Source organism: Pogona vitticeps, chromosome 1 (genome assembly GCF_051106095.1).
Source record: "Pogona vitticeps strain Pit_001003342236 chromosome 1, PviZW2.1, whole genome shotgun sequence".
Lineage (NCBI taxonomy): Eukaryota > Metazoa > Chordata > Lepidosauria > Squamata > Agamidae > Pogona > Pogona vitticeps.
The window spans coordinates 159,451,165-159,466,857 of NC_135783.1; the positions used below are offsets into that span (position 1 = coordinate 159,451,165).

Below are 15,693 nucleotides of genomic sequence, written 5' to 3' on the forward strand. Positions count from 1 at the left end.
TTGTGGGTGGAGACTACAGTGCTTGCTTCCATCCATCACAAGAACTGTCCATTTCCTCCTGGCCTTTGTTTCCCATTTTTAAAAAAAACAACTTCTGGTCTTTGAGGAGAACCGGTGAAGAACTTAAATATTGTCAACCCAGTGTGATGTTCACCAATAGAATAATGTTTTTATAAAAAATGACAGACTGCAGTTCTCACATTGGGTTATATATTCTTGCTTTTCTTTTTTACAGTATCTTAACCCAGTTAGGAGCTCTATAAATTCTATTTGCTCTACTTAAGAGAGTCATTCTTTGGAATTTAAATACATTGAAGGAAGCTAATGAGCACAAAAAACACAGTTCTAATGAATTGTTACCCTTTGGTAGAAATTCCTGACTTGCCACAGTGGAATTCTTTTTTTGTTTCAAAGGAAATTATAATTAATACATCCTGTGTGCTAGAAACCAAATAGAGGGCTAACTTACCATTCTCACATCTCCTTTCCTTGATTACTTTTCCAGCTTTCATTTCTTGCTCATTTTTTTCCTGGTACAGGCATCTTGGATCACAGCTTTGTGAACTAGAAAAGCTCATAGATAAAATGATGATTGCAGAGTTTTCTACTTATGCTCGCAGTGATTTAAATAGACCTCTGGAGGAAGAATCCCAAATTCTAGAAGAGGTAAAGTGCTTACCTTTCAGTTGTTTCATTTAAATACTTGAATCTTCAGGGCAAAAATGGGAACACTGTATGGGAGAGCCATTCACTTTTTTTCCTAATTTACAGCAATGTAACTTGATGGGGTTTTATAAAAATTAGTTTCACCCTTGTTCTTTCACATTTTGGTATTTTTTATTGTATTCTTAATTATTAGTCATCCATTACAGGATGCACACAGTTTGTCCAGCCCTTTATCTAAACTCTTCCTGTGCACAGTACTGTCATCAAAAATACACTGAGTTTGCATTCTGTACACTGAATTAGGATGACAGTGTGGGTTAAAAATCAGGTGTTGCCTTTGGAAATCTGTGTTTAACTGTTTTTCCTTTAAAGGAAAAAAAACATGCAAACCTTTGAAGTCTTGAAAGGATTAACAATATTATAGTCAAGATAAGAAAAAAGGAACAACTTTTGTTCATATGCCACATTTTTTAAATAGATGAATGATGAGAGGTATTATTTTTATTACTGAAATATCAATTTCATGGCTCTTCCCCAGTCCATATCATTAGCAAGAAAGACATCCATTATAAACATGCATAACTTGTGATACATTGTGCTAAGTTTTAAGGAACAGGTGGGAGGTAATCCAATGTATTGCTAGCACTTTCAATCCTGTATTTTTGTTGCAAGAGGAAGCTAATACACACTAGATTTGCTGTTGTGATCTCTGCATAATATTGTAAAATAATTTCTTTCTTGCCTTTTCTTCCTGGGCAGATGCAGACTCATATATAACTAAGGCTGGCTTCAGAATTAGTAAGGCTCTTGAGGGAATTCCAATTGACATGGCTGTTGTCAATCATCTTTGCTTCCCCAAAATGCCATGTTCCCCAAATCTTTTGATACAGTGATATTGTGGGTGAAACAAAAAGCAACAGCAATTTTTTGTTGTTGTTGCTGCTGTTTTCTTTATTAAAAGTGCAGTGAAATTCTGAGTTAATGTATTTTGTGAGAAATGGAAATAATGGCCATAACAATGGCTGCCAGAGACCTTGCAAGTAAAGGTTTTGCCATTAGTGTGTCACCAGATGTAGGGGACGCCAGCAGCCATCAGTGTTGGAAGTGGCCTCCAGCAGCTGCTTTACTATGCTATCTAATGATGCCAGGTCTATTTTCAAGTGTAGCACACAGCTTAGTTCTTTATGGAACTTTTATAACAGATTATTTTCTATTAAAGATGTGTTAGAGCGTTCACTGGGTTTGTGCATTAAAAGTTTGGCAACTATTCTTTGTTAGATTCATGATTGGGTGCTTTGATGAACATAATAACATGGAGACTATTTTTCAACGTAACATTAAATTTTCTTTTTACTTTAGTAACATATTTTTCATTGTTCAGTGTTTTCCTTTGTTTTTCAGATTTAATTACCATTCTTTCACATGTTCTTTTGATTTTTATTTCCTCCTAAAATAGGAAAGGCTTGTATCACTAGTGTTTGGACTTCTAAAACAAAGGAAGCTGAATTTTTTTGAAATCTATGGAGATGAAATTATTATTACAGCAAAGAGCATAATAAAGCAGGTAATTATTTTTCTAGACATTTTGCCTACCATATTATTTTTTTCTCAGAGAGGGGAATCAGCATCTATGAATGAAATGAACAATGCAAGAGTTAAAAAAAATGATATAATTTTATGTACATTGAAAAGACAGTTACTTACTGGCCCAACTCAGATGGTTTTTCCAGTCTCTTTAAGCCAATACGTATATATGAAGATGGTGATGGTTCAGAGCTTCCACTCTGCATTCATACTCCATTTATTATCCTGATTTCTTAGCTGCAGTACCTGGAAATGAGGATAGTTTGATCTCTGGCATAGCACAATCCAAGAAATTCTGGTTTGTTGGGACCCAAGAATAAAACAAGGTGCCAAGTGAAAGAAAAAGAGAGAAGGGAGGAAGAGTACAGACTCCGTGTGTTTTTTCTGCTTCAGTACTTGAACAGCCTTGAGCACAAGGCTAATCAAGAAATTTGGAAATTGATTGATTGATTTAAAATATTTTTACCCTGCCTTTCTCCTTAAAGGCACCCGATGCAACTTAGATTGTTAAAAGACAATGTTAAATAATATTTATTTATTATTTAATAATAATTTGGGATTGAAAATTTTTTGATAGACAAAGTTAATATATATTTTTCTCATATTTTGCAGTGTGTAGTCAAAACAGTATCACAGATAGAAGAAATAGACACTGAAGTAGTTGTGAAGTAAGTATAAACCTGGAGTTTCAACTTGTTCTGATGAAATGCATTATTTTTCCCTTCTTTGTGAATACTGAAGAAACATCTACTAATTGCCTGTTTTTTAGGATTAGGATCACCATCAGCAGTTTTTTTTAATATTAAAGGTTCCCCCGTCCTCATACTCCCAAAGGTTTCCCGAGGGCAAAGGGAAGCCCTCGAGAGCCACAGAACCTGAAAGGGGGGAAATAGGAAATTTCCCATGAGCTTGAATTAAATATTTCCATCAACTGATCTGGGTTATGCCAGCACAGTTATATCCACAGGATTTTGTCTATGGTATTATATATTTAGCTGTTCCTTTATTAATGGAGAGGGTCAGAAGGGATGCCCACAATTTCATTGTAAGTTGTGCAATAGATTCCAGTTCCATACAGTTGTTTTCCATTGTCATGGTTCAAACGTAATACCAGGCTATAGCTTAGACAGAAAATGAGCATTAATAATCTCTGGATTCACATGCTTCCCCTCCCTTCTTGCAAGGTAAAGAAATCAGGAACTTTTACATCTGTTTCAAATTATAACTGCAGCTAGTAGTGTAGCTGTGTTATTGTGAAGCAGAGCAAAGCAATATTCTACAAGACAATTCTAAAACTGGGGACATACCAAACAAAAAACTGGACTGCTTTTGCTTTCTGCCAGATCAAGGGTTTTTGAGTTATGATTTTTTAAAAGTAAAACTGTTTGCCCACCCTGTGCAGAATCAAGCAACCCTGAACATTCCCAGATTTAAAATGGTGCTCACTACCATTCACAAAGAGACACCAAGCAAAGGAAAATCCCAGAAAATGACTCCTGTTTTCATCAGTTATCACTTCTCACCCAAACACAATGCAATAGCCAAGGCTGTTTTTGGACAAGTGTGAATGATGGTGAGCGGAAGAGGGTATCCAGTCGACCATCTTGACTGCTGCCATTGGTGTTGTCAACATTCAGGCTGCCTTTTGCTACTTAAAGCTTGGTATCCTTTTTCCTGCTGGCAACACAGTACCGTGCAGCAATGTCAGGCTGTTTCCTGGTGTTTTGAATTGTAGATACAGAAGCACAATGTCCCACATTTATAAACAGGAGTTTTGTGGAAGAATTGAATTAATTGCGGTTTAATGAACTCAGAAACGTATAAATCAGAAACGCTGATTAATCTTGCTGTTAATTATGGCTAGTGGAACCAACAAGCTTCATAACGTATTGCTTGAAGTAATCATAGTCCCTATAATTAATTATTAAACTTAATTAAGATGGTGTGACAGGATTAGACATAGTTTTGTAGAGCTAAATTAGTGTCATGTCTGAACCAATGCACTGAATGCATAGGAATTAATTTGAAGAAACCAGAATATTGAGTTACACATCTGTATCCCGACCTCTAGCATGACAAAGAATGGGTTGGTTTTACCCTTATATAGAGGATATTGAATGACATCAACAAAGGCAAGTTTTGTTGTATTCCAGGTGATTATTAGAAAAAGTAAAATCTGCAATGGTTCCAGTTTGTGGCCAGGATGTAATTCCTTTTTGAAAATGTGAAGATCATTGTTATTAAAATTGTTATTTTGGTTGTTACACTATTGAAAAGTTAAGTGATCTTTTAGGTCACTTGTTTCTCAGGATTCCTGGGGGACAGTGGTTGGACTGAGGTGGATTTAATAACCATCTATAAGAAAATAAATTGTTTGTTGAGCAACTGGTTTAATCTTAACATGCTTTTTCTTGTCAGGAAGATATAAGAATAAGAAGGCTTCATTATTTTCTCTCTCCATTTAACATTTTTAAAGCATTAAAAACAAATTGGTATATTTCATTTTGAAAGGAATACATTTTAAATAGTAAACACATACTAGCCAGCCCCTTCATGGTTCTGGCATCACATCTGGTTAAGATGTCATGGTACAATAAGTCATGGTTTGTCATGTCAAGAATACATAGCCTTCCTTCCCTTCTTCTCATTTAGCGTGCCCCCTAAGAAAGAAATCAAAAAAATTCACTTTGTATTTTTATGAAGTAAGCTAGTTTTCTTGAAAAAAATCTAATAACCTTAGGTACAGTTATGAAGCTGGCTTAATTATGGTCCTAATTCAGATGAACATTTTGGTTATAATTAGCATTTAGATAATAACACTAAACTGAAGTTAATGGAAAACAGAATTGAAGTGGCCCTGTCACTTCCTTTCAGCCATGTCACATAAGGAAGAGCATACACCAGGTTGAGGCTTTCTGCATTTCACTTGCATCACAGCAAAGCATACAGTATCATGAGGATCCCACTGACCCATTAGTGGGATTTTTGAAATCCTGTGCAAAGGCTCCTGGATACTGAACCCTCAAGCCATTGACTTAATAATAATTTTAACCATAATTCTATTCATGAATGCATCCACATGCACACATGTTGTTGTTTAGTCATTAAGTCATGTCCAACTCTTCGTGACCCCATGGAGCAGAGCACGCCAGGCCCTCCTGTCTTTCACTGTCTCTCAGAGTTTGGTCAGATTCATGTTCGTAGCTTCGATGACACTGTCCAGCCATCTTGTCCTCTGTCGTCCCCTTCTCCTCTTGCCTTCACACTTTCCCAACATCAGGGTCTTTTCCAGGGAGTCTTCTCTTCTCATGAGATGGCCACAGTATTGGAGCCTCAGCTTGAGGATCTATCCTTCCAGTGAGCACACATACAAACATATATTTAAAAATAGGTTTCTTTCCTCATCACAAAAGTAACAGTACAAGTTAGACCTTAATATTTTCATCTTAAAGACAAACTTGGGTTGAGAAGCTGACAAAGATGTATCCAAGGCCACCATGTGAACAGAAAGCTAAGCAGAAATTTAAATGAAATTATAGTGATTGTTTTTATGGTATTCTTTGCAGACTTGCAGATCAAATGAGGATGATGAATTTTCAACAGTGGTTCGATCTGCTGAAAGAAATTTTTTCTTATTTTATCATCTTTCTCAAGAGAATTAAGGTGAGAAATTTCGAATAAGAACTGATACTGTTTCCTGTATAGCAGCCAAAAACTGTACAAATGTGTGAAAAGCGGTTGGCAATAGAAATATTCTTGCTAGAAGGTGCATTTCCAAGGAATAGAACATAATTTGCATTTATTTAACAAGTGCTTCATTTTATTCTAGGCAACACTAACTGTCATAAGGAACGTGGTTCTCTCAGTTCTAGACAAGAACCAAAGGAGCAAGCTGTTGGGAGATGTTACCATGCAGAAGAATTCTGCTAAGGAGACTATCTTAGATACAGATGTGGCCTATTTAACTCATGAAGGCATGTTCATAAGTGATGCCTTCAACGAAGGAGACTTTCCATCCACAGCAGCAGATTCTGTCTCTCAGAGAAACATTTCCCCGGACAGCGAGCCTAGCAGCAGTGATTCTGTATCTGAGCCCGAATGTACCACTGATTCCTCCTCTAGCAAGGAGCAGGCTTTTTCAGGTGCTGCAGCTGGTGGAATCGACATCATGTATGTAGTAAACTTCCTTAATCCAGATCATGGTCCAAACATCAGGATTAGTGTTTCTTCCTTGTACAAAATTGAGTTAACTAATTTAGCAAAGTCAGTGTAGATTTGATCTTTTGGAAATCTGAAGATGTAAAAGTAAATATACACCGAAGAACTAACATTTGAACTTCAAGAAATCATTTCCAAAACTCAGATTTCACACATGATGAATCTTCTGTGCATTTTGGGGGAGAGAAATAAGCCTCATGTTCCCAATCCTGAATTTTAATGTCAAACAGTACAGTGGCACCTTGCAAGACGATTTTAATTCGTTCCTTGAAAATCGTCGTCTTGTGGAAAAAAATGTCTTGCAATGTTCTCTATGCATTGGTCTTTGTGCAGCCTGCATGGAAGTCAAAGTGGGGGAGCCTTTAATATTGGAAAATTGCCACCACTTCTCCTGCTGCCAGTGATCCAACAGTGATTTTCTGAAATTACCATGTTTTTTTGCTCCATAAGACGCACTTCCCCCCCAAAAAAATGTGGGTGGGAAAGTCCGTGCATCTTATGGAGCAAAGGCAGCAATTTCGTCCCTGCTGGCCCCGTGGGGGGGAGTGTTGCAAGGGTCCAGGTGAGCCTTCCAGGACCCTTGCGACGCTCCCCCCACCCCCCACAGGGCCAGCACGGGTGAAATCGCCAGCTTCCAGGTGGGGGGAGCGTGGCAAGGGTCTTGGAAGGCTCACTCGGACCCTTGCGACGCTCTTCCCACCCCCGCACGGATCCAGCGCTGGCAAAATCACCAGTTTCTGGTAGTCTTGAGGCTTGGGAAGCCTCAAAAGACTCCCAGAAACTGGCAATTTTGCCCCCGCTGGCCCCGTGGAGGGGTGGGGGGAGCCTTGCAAGGGTCTGAGGGAGCCTTCCAGGACCCTTGCGTGGCTCCCTCCACCCCCCCCATGGGTCCAGCATGGGTGAAATTGCCAGCTTCTAGGACCTTTTCTGAGGCTTAAAAGGCTCAGAAAAGGTCCTAGAAGCTGGCGATTTTGCCCCCGCTGGCCCCGTGGAGTGGTGGTGGGAACCTTGCAAGGGTCCGAGGAAGCCTTCCAGGACCCTTGCGAGGCTCCCCCCACCCCCCACGGGGCCAGCAGGGGTGAAATCGCCAGCTTCTAGGACGTTTTCTGAGCCTTTTAACCCTCAGAAAAGGTCCTAGAAGCTGGCAATTTCACCCCCGCTGGCCCCGTGGGGGTGGGGGGTGGGGGAGCCTTGCAAGGGTCCGAGGGAGCCTTCCAGGACCCTTGCCACGCTCCCCCCACCCCTGCACGGATCCAGCTCCGGCGAAATCGCCAGTTTCTGGGAGTCTTGAGGCTTGGGAAGCTTCAGAAGAGTCCCAGAAGGTGGCGATTTCGCCCCTTCTGACCCTGGGGTTGCAGGGTGAGCCTCCAAAGGGTCCTAGGGTGTGTTCCATAAGATGGACCTCTCCATAAGACGCACCAATTTTTAGGAGAAGAAAATAGATTATTTTTTCCTGTTTTCTTCTCCTAAAAATTTGGTGCGTCTTATGGAGAGGTGGGTCTTATGGAGCAAAAAAATATGGTAAAGACTTCCCCCTCCTGTCCCAGGGCTACCAGAGGCTTTCCAAGGGCAAAAGGAATTCCAAAGGAGCCTCAGAACCTGAACAGGAGTAATCATGTGCCGTCAAGTTGATTCTGACTCCTTTCAGGCTTTTCCAAGTAGCGAGTACTCAGACGTGGTTTGCCATTCCTTTCTTCTGGGGGCCATCCTGTAACTGTACAGCTTGGCCAAGGCCACACAGGCTGACTCTGCCCCCATGAGGCACGATTGGGGGGGGATCAAACTCCCAACCTCTGGCTTCGCAGCCAGATACCTAAACTACTGAGCTGGCCAGCCAGCTGAAGAGGGGATAGGAAGTTTTTAATTTGATTAAACCAGTGGCAGAATTCAGCTTGTGCAGCATCAGTTTACATCAGCAGTATTTCAGCCAGTATATAGACAAACATATCTTTGTTTTACTTTCAGGATTGGTGAAGATATAAAACTGTCAGAGCTGGAACTGGGTAGACTGGCAAACAATATCCAGGAACTACTTTACAGTGCCTCTGACATTTGCCATGATCGTTCTGTCAAGTTCTTGCTGGCTAGGGCAAAAGTAAGTCCTTTGTGTACTTGCATTCCAAAAGAAACATCTCTTTCCAGCTAAGTAGAGAAGAACATTTATTTTCCTTTTAAGGATAATAAGATCAGCCTGGGGAATTGCTATGTGGGAACATGTTGGGGCCAAACTCAGCTAAACAATGAACCACAATCCTAATTCAAAGACTCTTGCAGGTTAGGGCAAGGCAAAATAACACTTCTGCCAGCAGAAATACACTTCTCCTAGATTTGCCAACAGAGTGATTTGTTGGTAGAACTGCTATATTGGCTAAAATCTGCTGGTAACAAGGCAGGGGTAGCATAAGAGAGGGAGACACAAGTGTCTCCAGATTGCAACTTCCCGCAGGCCAGGATTGCAACCATATAGCTAGTACAAAGTTAAGCCAGGGCAAGAGCAGTCCTACAAAGTTTCCAGCATTCTTAGGCCAGGATTTACCACCTCTTCAGCTTTCATCCACTCAGCTCTCCTTTGACTATTTTAGTTGGTGGGGCTTGTACTGTTTGCTGAAAAGCATTTATTTCTGTCCTTCATACGTATTTCAAGGTTTTCCCTTCTTCAGCATGGTAATGGGACTTTCCTTAGTATAAGGTTCCAAGGCTTTTGGAAAAGAAATAATCTCAACACTTTTGCATCAACTTTCCTTTTGTTTTTAGGACGGTTTCCTGGAGAAACTGAATTCTACAGAGTTTGTTGCTCTTTCACGACTGATGGAAACTTTCATCTTGGATACAGAACAGATCTGTGGTAGGAAGAGTATGTCATTGCGTGGTGCACTTCAGAGTCAAGCAAATAGATTTGTAAACAGATTCCATGAGGAAAGAAAGACTAAGCTCAGGTATCTTTCTGGGTATTGCTATAATGTGACATTCTGCATTTTGGAAGAAAATTTAGCTTCCAATAGAATTTATTTATTTAAGATATTTTTACCACACCTTTCTCCTTAAAAAAGACCCAAGGAAGCTATCATCATCCAATGTAAGAAGGAGATGTGGCTTAATTTAACAAAGAACAATGTGCTGAAGGTTGTATCAGAGTGGAGTAGCAAGGAAATATCACCTAGACCTATCTAAGCCAAAATAATTACGTCTAAAGACCCAAATCTGTTGGTGGCCACAGTGTCTTTGGACATACAAAAAGGCATCAGTGTGTCGAGTGGTGGCTAAGGAAGTCCAAGGGTGCTATATCAGAATGGTGTTTGTTTTGAAGCCCGTGTCCTCAGAACACACAGACTATCTCACGGTTCTAGAGAAAATTAGATCTTATGTACTGTATAATTAACACACAATGATCAGAATTCTAGAGAGGGCAACAACAATACCTAGTGTGAATAAATAAGGTCCAGTGAAATCTATAACATTTCTCTGGAGTGTGTATTTTTAAAGTGTAAGGGCAATGATGAGGCTGTCTTACATAAATTATGTACCAGTTACTTTTAACTTTAGATCTCTCTGTCACTTCCTCTAAATGGAAAGGAACCATGAATTTCTTAGAAGGAAAAAGAGTGGGTGGGGGAGCGGAACAGCTATGTCTTTTCACTGTTCATTCCCCATTTCTCTATTCTCACTATTTTAGGGTTATTTCACCTCCTCCTATTTGCTTTCATCCTGCCCCCAATTGTCTTTGTGATGTAGCCAGAGAAGCAAGGTGCTGTTTTAAAAGATGCTGCTGAGTTTCTTGCCCCTGCCTTTGCCCTTGGCACCAGTCTCCATACCACTTCCTTTCTCTGCCAACTCTACTTTTTCTCCCTTCCCTCCCTGTTCTCCCCCCCCCCTTTTGGGGTGGGAGGTTCTGGCATAGACTCCTATTCACCCAAGACCTAGAGACAGCAGCCTGGAGATCCCAGGTTGCCACTGTACTTCAGGTTTTGAGTCGCTACAGTGGCATGGTGACAGATGACTAGTGGCTCTATAGAATTGGCAGACATGAGAAAGCAGGGGGGTGGGGAAGCAAAGTGTGCTGTTTATAAACTGCCACATAGCACCTAAAGCACTCTGGGCGGTTTACAAGTTAATTATGCAGGCTACACATTGCCCCTCCCCCCGCAAGGTTGGGTACTCATTTTACGAACCTTGGAAGGATAGAAGGCTGAGTCAGCCTTGAGCTGGCTACCCGGGATTGAACCCCGAGTTGTGAGCACAGTTTTGGTTACTCTGCAGCAGTTCAACCACTGCACCACCTAGACATCCACTGTTGTCTTGTGGACTGGATTGACTGGACCTGAGGAAGGCAGCAGGAGCTTGACAAGGGCAGAGTAAGGAATTACAGTTAGTGTCTCCCCTTCTTTGCAAGCTCACCATGGCTTCATGTGGACTCTGGGTTCAGCTGAATGTTTAGCCAGATTCTGGCCTGAAAATGAAAACCAGCTGTGAAAACTGAGGAAGCTAAGAAAGAGGTAAAATTTGCTTCTCTTCAAACAGTCATTGCCTCTCTTTTCAACCATAGTACTAGTTCCTACCTAGTGATTCCAGGCAGCTTACAGAGAGTATGTATAGTTCATTTTCGGTGCTATAAAAACATTTATTTGTTTTAATTATGAGGTGCAATGAGAAATTGCTTCCTGCCAGGAATCCTGAGTTTACTACTCTCAGGAATTGTAGGCTATAAATACAGCCTTGGGGATCTCGTTCATTTGGAATCCTGAGACTGTGATCTTTGGCTTATTCTCTTGTGCTTTTCTCTCCCTTTCTCTCGGGACATTTTTTCATTTCTAGCTATCTATGCTTGACTGAGTTCTAAGACAGTATTGTTTTCCCAGTGTCTTTGACAGAAAATATACTTTTTACCCGAACGTTATCTTGTTCTTCTTCGTGGTCTCTGTGAATGCACACAAATGGGTTAAACTGTGCCTATGCAGAACTCTTCAGAATATTCTAGAGTTTAAATAACTGACCAATAGAGCGTTTCCCCATGGTGCGCTTGCCCCGCCCATCTGTGGTACCTTAGTTCCTTTTTGCCGCTGCTGCAGTCAGACTCCTTCACAATGCTTAGAGCTTTTCAATTCGTTTAAAATTTCTGGTTTTGATCTCAGACTGTTTTGTTGACTATGGTTTTTCTTATCTGGTGTATTTCGACTTGGACTGACCTGATTTTCGATTCTTGCATTTTTGATTGGATGCCATTATTGTGTCTGGTTTTTGGCCTTTGTACTGGTTACCGTTTGTGATTTGGATTATGGAATCGGACTTTATACTTGGATCTTTATCTTCTTGGCTTGACTCCTCAGTTTTTGATCCTGGACTGCTATTGTTAATGTTTCCTGTGAGTCCTTTCCCTTTCCCTTGCCACCCATCTTTCCCCGCTCCCGCCAAATTTTATGGCTTCTTCAGACCCGTTCAAACATTATACGTCATGTGCTAACAAAATTTATTCTTTTTGGGGGAAAGGCACCAGCCCAACTCTTGCCAAGAATGTAAAAAATTAACCAAGCTCGCCCTGAAGCTCCGCTTACAGTGACTCCACTTGTATCTTTGGGAGAAGTCATTAACACCATCAAGCTTGACATCCATGGAACCTATCGTGCCTCCTGCTCCTTCCACTCCTCGTCCCGATCCCACTGCTTCACCGGCTCCTGTTACCCTTCTTCGAGAGCTTCTTCAAAGGTGTCCAAGTCAAAGAAGTCTTTGACATCAGGGTCGGCATCGACATCACAGTCGCCATCTGTTAAAGATCCCAAGAGAAAGAAGGAGGTAGTTAAACATAAAAAGGTCAAACAGCTTTCTGAGTCTGTTCAACTGAAGGAACTTCCTCCAGTTCAAGTTACTCTGCCCTCTCCAATACTTGAGGAATCTTCCAGGGAGCTGCATGATCCCAAATCGCTTTCTGAAGGGGATGGTTTTGTACCACAGACACAGGCTTCGGTATCGATTCCGAACCTGTCTCCAAGTCATGGCCATTCTGAGGCTGATGTAATCTCCAGCCTGGCCTCAGCCCATTCGAGCCCTATGTCAGTCGGGCAGACAACAGTGATTCAACTGTCAAACCTGAAGGTGTCATCACAACAATCCCCTCTGAGTAAGTGTCTCGCAAAACGTCGACATGTTTCTCCAGGCCGACAAATCCCTCACCATCGGGAGGTTATAGTTCTTCCACATCCATATCAGTGACATGCTTTCACTGACTATGAAGAGCCACTTTATGTGGAAATTGATTGGCATGGCGGTCAACATCGGTACCGTGGGGACGATCTTGATCCCTTTTACAACACCGACGATTGTCAGGCCCAAAAGGGTACGATATGTTTATGCTTCCCCACCTGATTCATCTCCATTGCCTTCACCACCTCGACGTCGGCATCGAGATTATCTCCAACCCTACCCTATGGACTCGAAAACTTAATAAACACCATCTACCACAACCATCATGTCCTGCGAAGCGTTCTCTGGCTCCATCAATACCGTCACTCTCAGTATCCCATCTGAAAGGGTCTCACGTTTTGTCATCTCACCGGCTAGAACTGCTTATCCACCTGGCATGGAAACCTTCACAACGATTTCCCAAGCCCCAGCCTCCATATCGAGGTCTCATCCTCATTCACTTTCACCACCTTTATCTCTTAATAGAGGATCCAGAGCTTCTTCCATCTCATCGGTCTCTGAGCAGGACCCACCTTCAGAGGCTTCTAGGGAATCCCCCTCAAATTTACCTACACCTGATTTGGATGTCACTGATATCCATCCCCCATCTCCCTCTGAAGACTTTACGTCATATTCTCAGTTGATTCTATGCATGGCCAAATCATTGGAACTTGACATAGACCAACCTCCTCCCCCCAAGCAGGACCTTCTTTTTGATAATATAAACCAGAATAAATCCCCCCCATTTAAGTTTGGCTTTTATTCCAGCTAGAGTGGTGCCTCGCTTAACGACGATAATCCATTCCAGGAAAGTCGCTGTTAAGCGAAAACATTGTAAAGCGAAAATAAAAACCCCATTGAAACGCATTGAAACTCATTCAGTGCGTTCCAATGGGGTAGAAACTCACAGTCCAGTGAAGATCCTCCATACGGCAGCCATTTTCGCTGCCTGTATATTGAGGAATCCATCCATAGAAAACAGCGGGGGGGGGGATTTTGAAAGCCGGTGGCCATTTTGAAGCCGCCGATCAGCTGTTAAAAAACAGCTAGCCCCCTTCTTCAGCAAGTGGTCTATTATCACCAAATATTCCTGGCTGCTCGCCATCATACGTTTAGGTTACCTTTTAGAGCTCTCAGATCTTCTTCCTGTCGGTCACCTCAAGATCATGGCTTACTCACCTGCTCTAGAAAAAGAAGTCTGTTCTTCTCCAGAAGCATGCTGTTCAACGCGTTTCTTCTCAAGAAGCACTAGACCATAGGTCGGGGAACAGGGGTAATTACCCCAAATGGGGTAAAAGTGAAAATCCTGGGGGTAATGAGCAGAGTACTATCCCCCTCCCTCCCTCCCACCCCCACCCTCTGCAGCCAAACCTCAAATTGTAAGCCACCTCTCCCTGTTACTTCCTTGGTTGCAACAGGGCACTTCTAAATCCTCAGTTCTTTCAGAGATCGGAGATAAGCCTGCTTGATTGGTTACAGCTGTGGATTAGCCCCAGGCAATCAGTCAATCAATCCGGGGCTTCTGAATGACTGCTTCCTCCGGAAATGACTGCAAAGAAGCAGGAGGAGGGAAAGGATCAAGGAGCAAGCAAGGGAAGGAGGAAAGAAAGGTGCGAGAGACAGAGGACTTCATCAAGCTTATTTAAATGTATGTAGAAAATGGAGGGAGAAAATGGAGGGAGGGAGATAATGGAGGGAGGGAGGAAAAGGTGGGTGGGTGGGTGGATGTGTGTGTGAGGGAGAGAGAGTGTGACGGAGAGAGACTGACTCAAAACTATGAAAAAGAACAGGCAAGAAAAAGAAAACTTGAATTAAGGCAGAGGGGGAAGGTAGCTTTTTAAGGTGCTGTCTAGGTTTATCATTGCTTTCCTTCCAAGAAGCAGGCATCTTTGAATTTCATGGCTGCTGTCACCCTCTGCAGTGACCATGGAGCAGAAGAAAGTAAAATCTGTCACTGCCTCCATATCTTCCCCTTCTATATGACAGGAGGTGATGGGACCAGTGGTCATGATCTTAGTTATTTTGATGTTGAGCTTCAGACCGTTTTTTGCTCTCTCTTCTTTCACCCTCATTAAGAGGTTCTTTAATTCCTCCTCACTTTCTGCCATGCTTTTGCATAGTCAATGAAGCAGAAGTAGATGTTTTTCTGGAACTCTCTGGCATTCTCCATAATCTAGCGCATGTTAACAATTTGGTCTCTAGTTCCTCTGCCCCTTCAAAATCCAGCTTGTACTTGTGGGAGTTCTTGGTCCACATACTGCTGAAGCCTACCTTGTAGGATTTTGAGCATAATCTTCTAGCGTGTGAAATGAGTGCAATTGTATGGTAGTTGGAGCATTCTTTGGCACTGCCCTTCTTTGGGATTGGGATGTAGACTGATCTTTTCCAGTCCTCTGGCCACTGCTGAGTTTTCCATTGATGATGATAAAAAAAGCACACTGGTCCTTTGATATTAGGCTGTGGCACCAGGGTGGGTGACATGACCTTTATCCTGGTTTGTTCCTTTTTGCACACCACAGATAGAATGATTAAAGCGGTAGGGAAAGCCCCCTCCCCAATTCTGCGTTGGCTGTCTCTAGCAAGCATGTCATTGCTAACATCACTGTGGTAGCCACTGATGATGATTAAATCCTCTGCTAGCTAGCAAAAATTTAATGCAACTTGCTAGGCACGTTGGACACCTTACTACTCCCTATACCACACCATGGCTGGAGTGCAATGTGTTCCAGTAAAAATAGTGTACATCTTTATCAAATTTGGTGCATCCTGCTAGTTCGGTACACAACCTGTGTAGATTCAATAATATTTTTAAATCAAATAATGTATGATTTCCTTCCTTTCGAATCAAGGGGGTAATGTTGGCGTATATAATTTTTTTTTGGGGGGGGGGATAAAAGGTAAAAAAGTTCCCTGACCCCTGTTATATACAATTTCACTCCAATAAGGTCGTCTTCTATCCTGATATCTCATTTCTTCCTAAAGTGATTTCGAATTTTCATGTTAATCAACCTTTGATCCTCCCAGTGTTGTTTCATAATCCTTCTTCCAATG

At 41.8% G+C, this 15,693-nt stretch overlaps 1 protein-coding gene across 6 annotated transcripts in view; it reads left to right on the forward strand.

Annotated features, from left to right (window-relative positions):
- VPS54 (VPS54 subunit of GARP complex) overlaps window positions 1–15,693 on the forward strand; it is a 71,201-nt gene that overhangs the window by 25,980 nt on the left and 29,528 nt on the right. For all 6 annotated transcript variants that reach the window (XM_078377472.1, XM_020803365.3, XM_020803364.3 and 3 more), the window contains exons 9-15: window positions 540–666; window positions 2,123–2,230; window positions 2,863–2,918; window positions 5,817–5,913; window positions 6,080–6,420; window positions 8,434–8,563; window positions 9,223–9,404. In XM_078377472.1, the coding sequence (XP_078233598.1) occupies window positions 540–666; window positions 2,123–2,230; window positions 2,863–2,918; window positions 5,817–5,913; window positions 6,080–6,420; window positions 8,434–8,563; window positions 9,223–9,404 (1,041 nt within the window). The remainder of the gene's footprint in view (window positions 1–539; window positions 667–2,122; window positions 2,231–2,862; window positions 2,919–5,816; window positions 5,914–6,079; window positions 6,421–8,433; window positions 8,564–9,222; window positions 9,405–15,693) is intronic.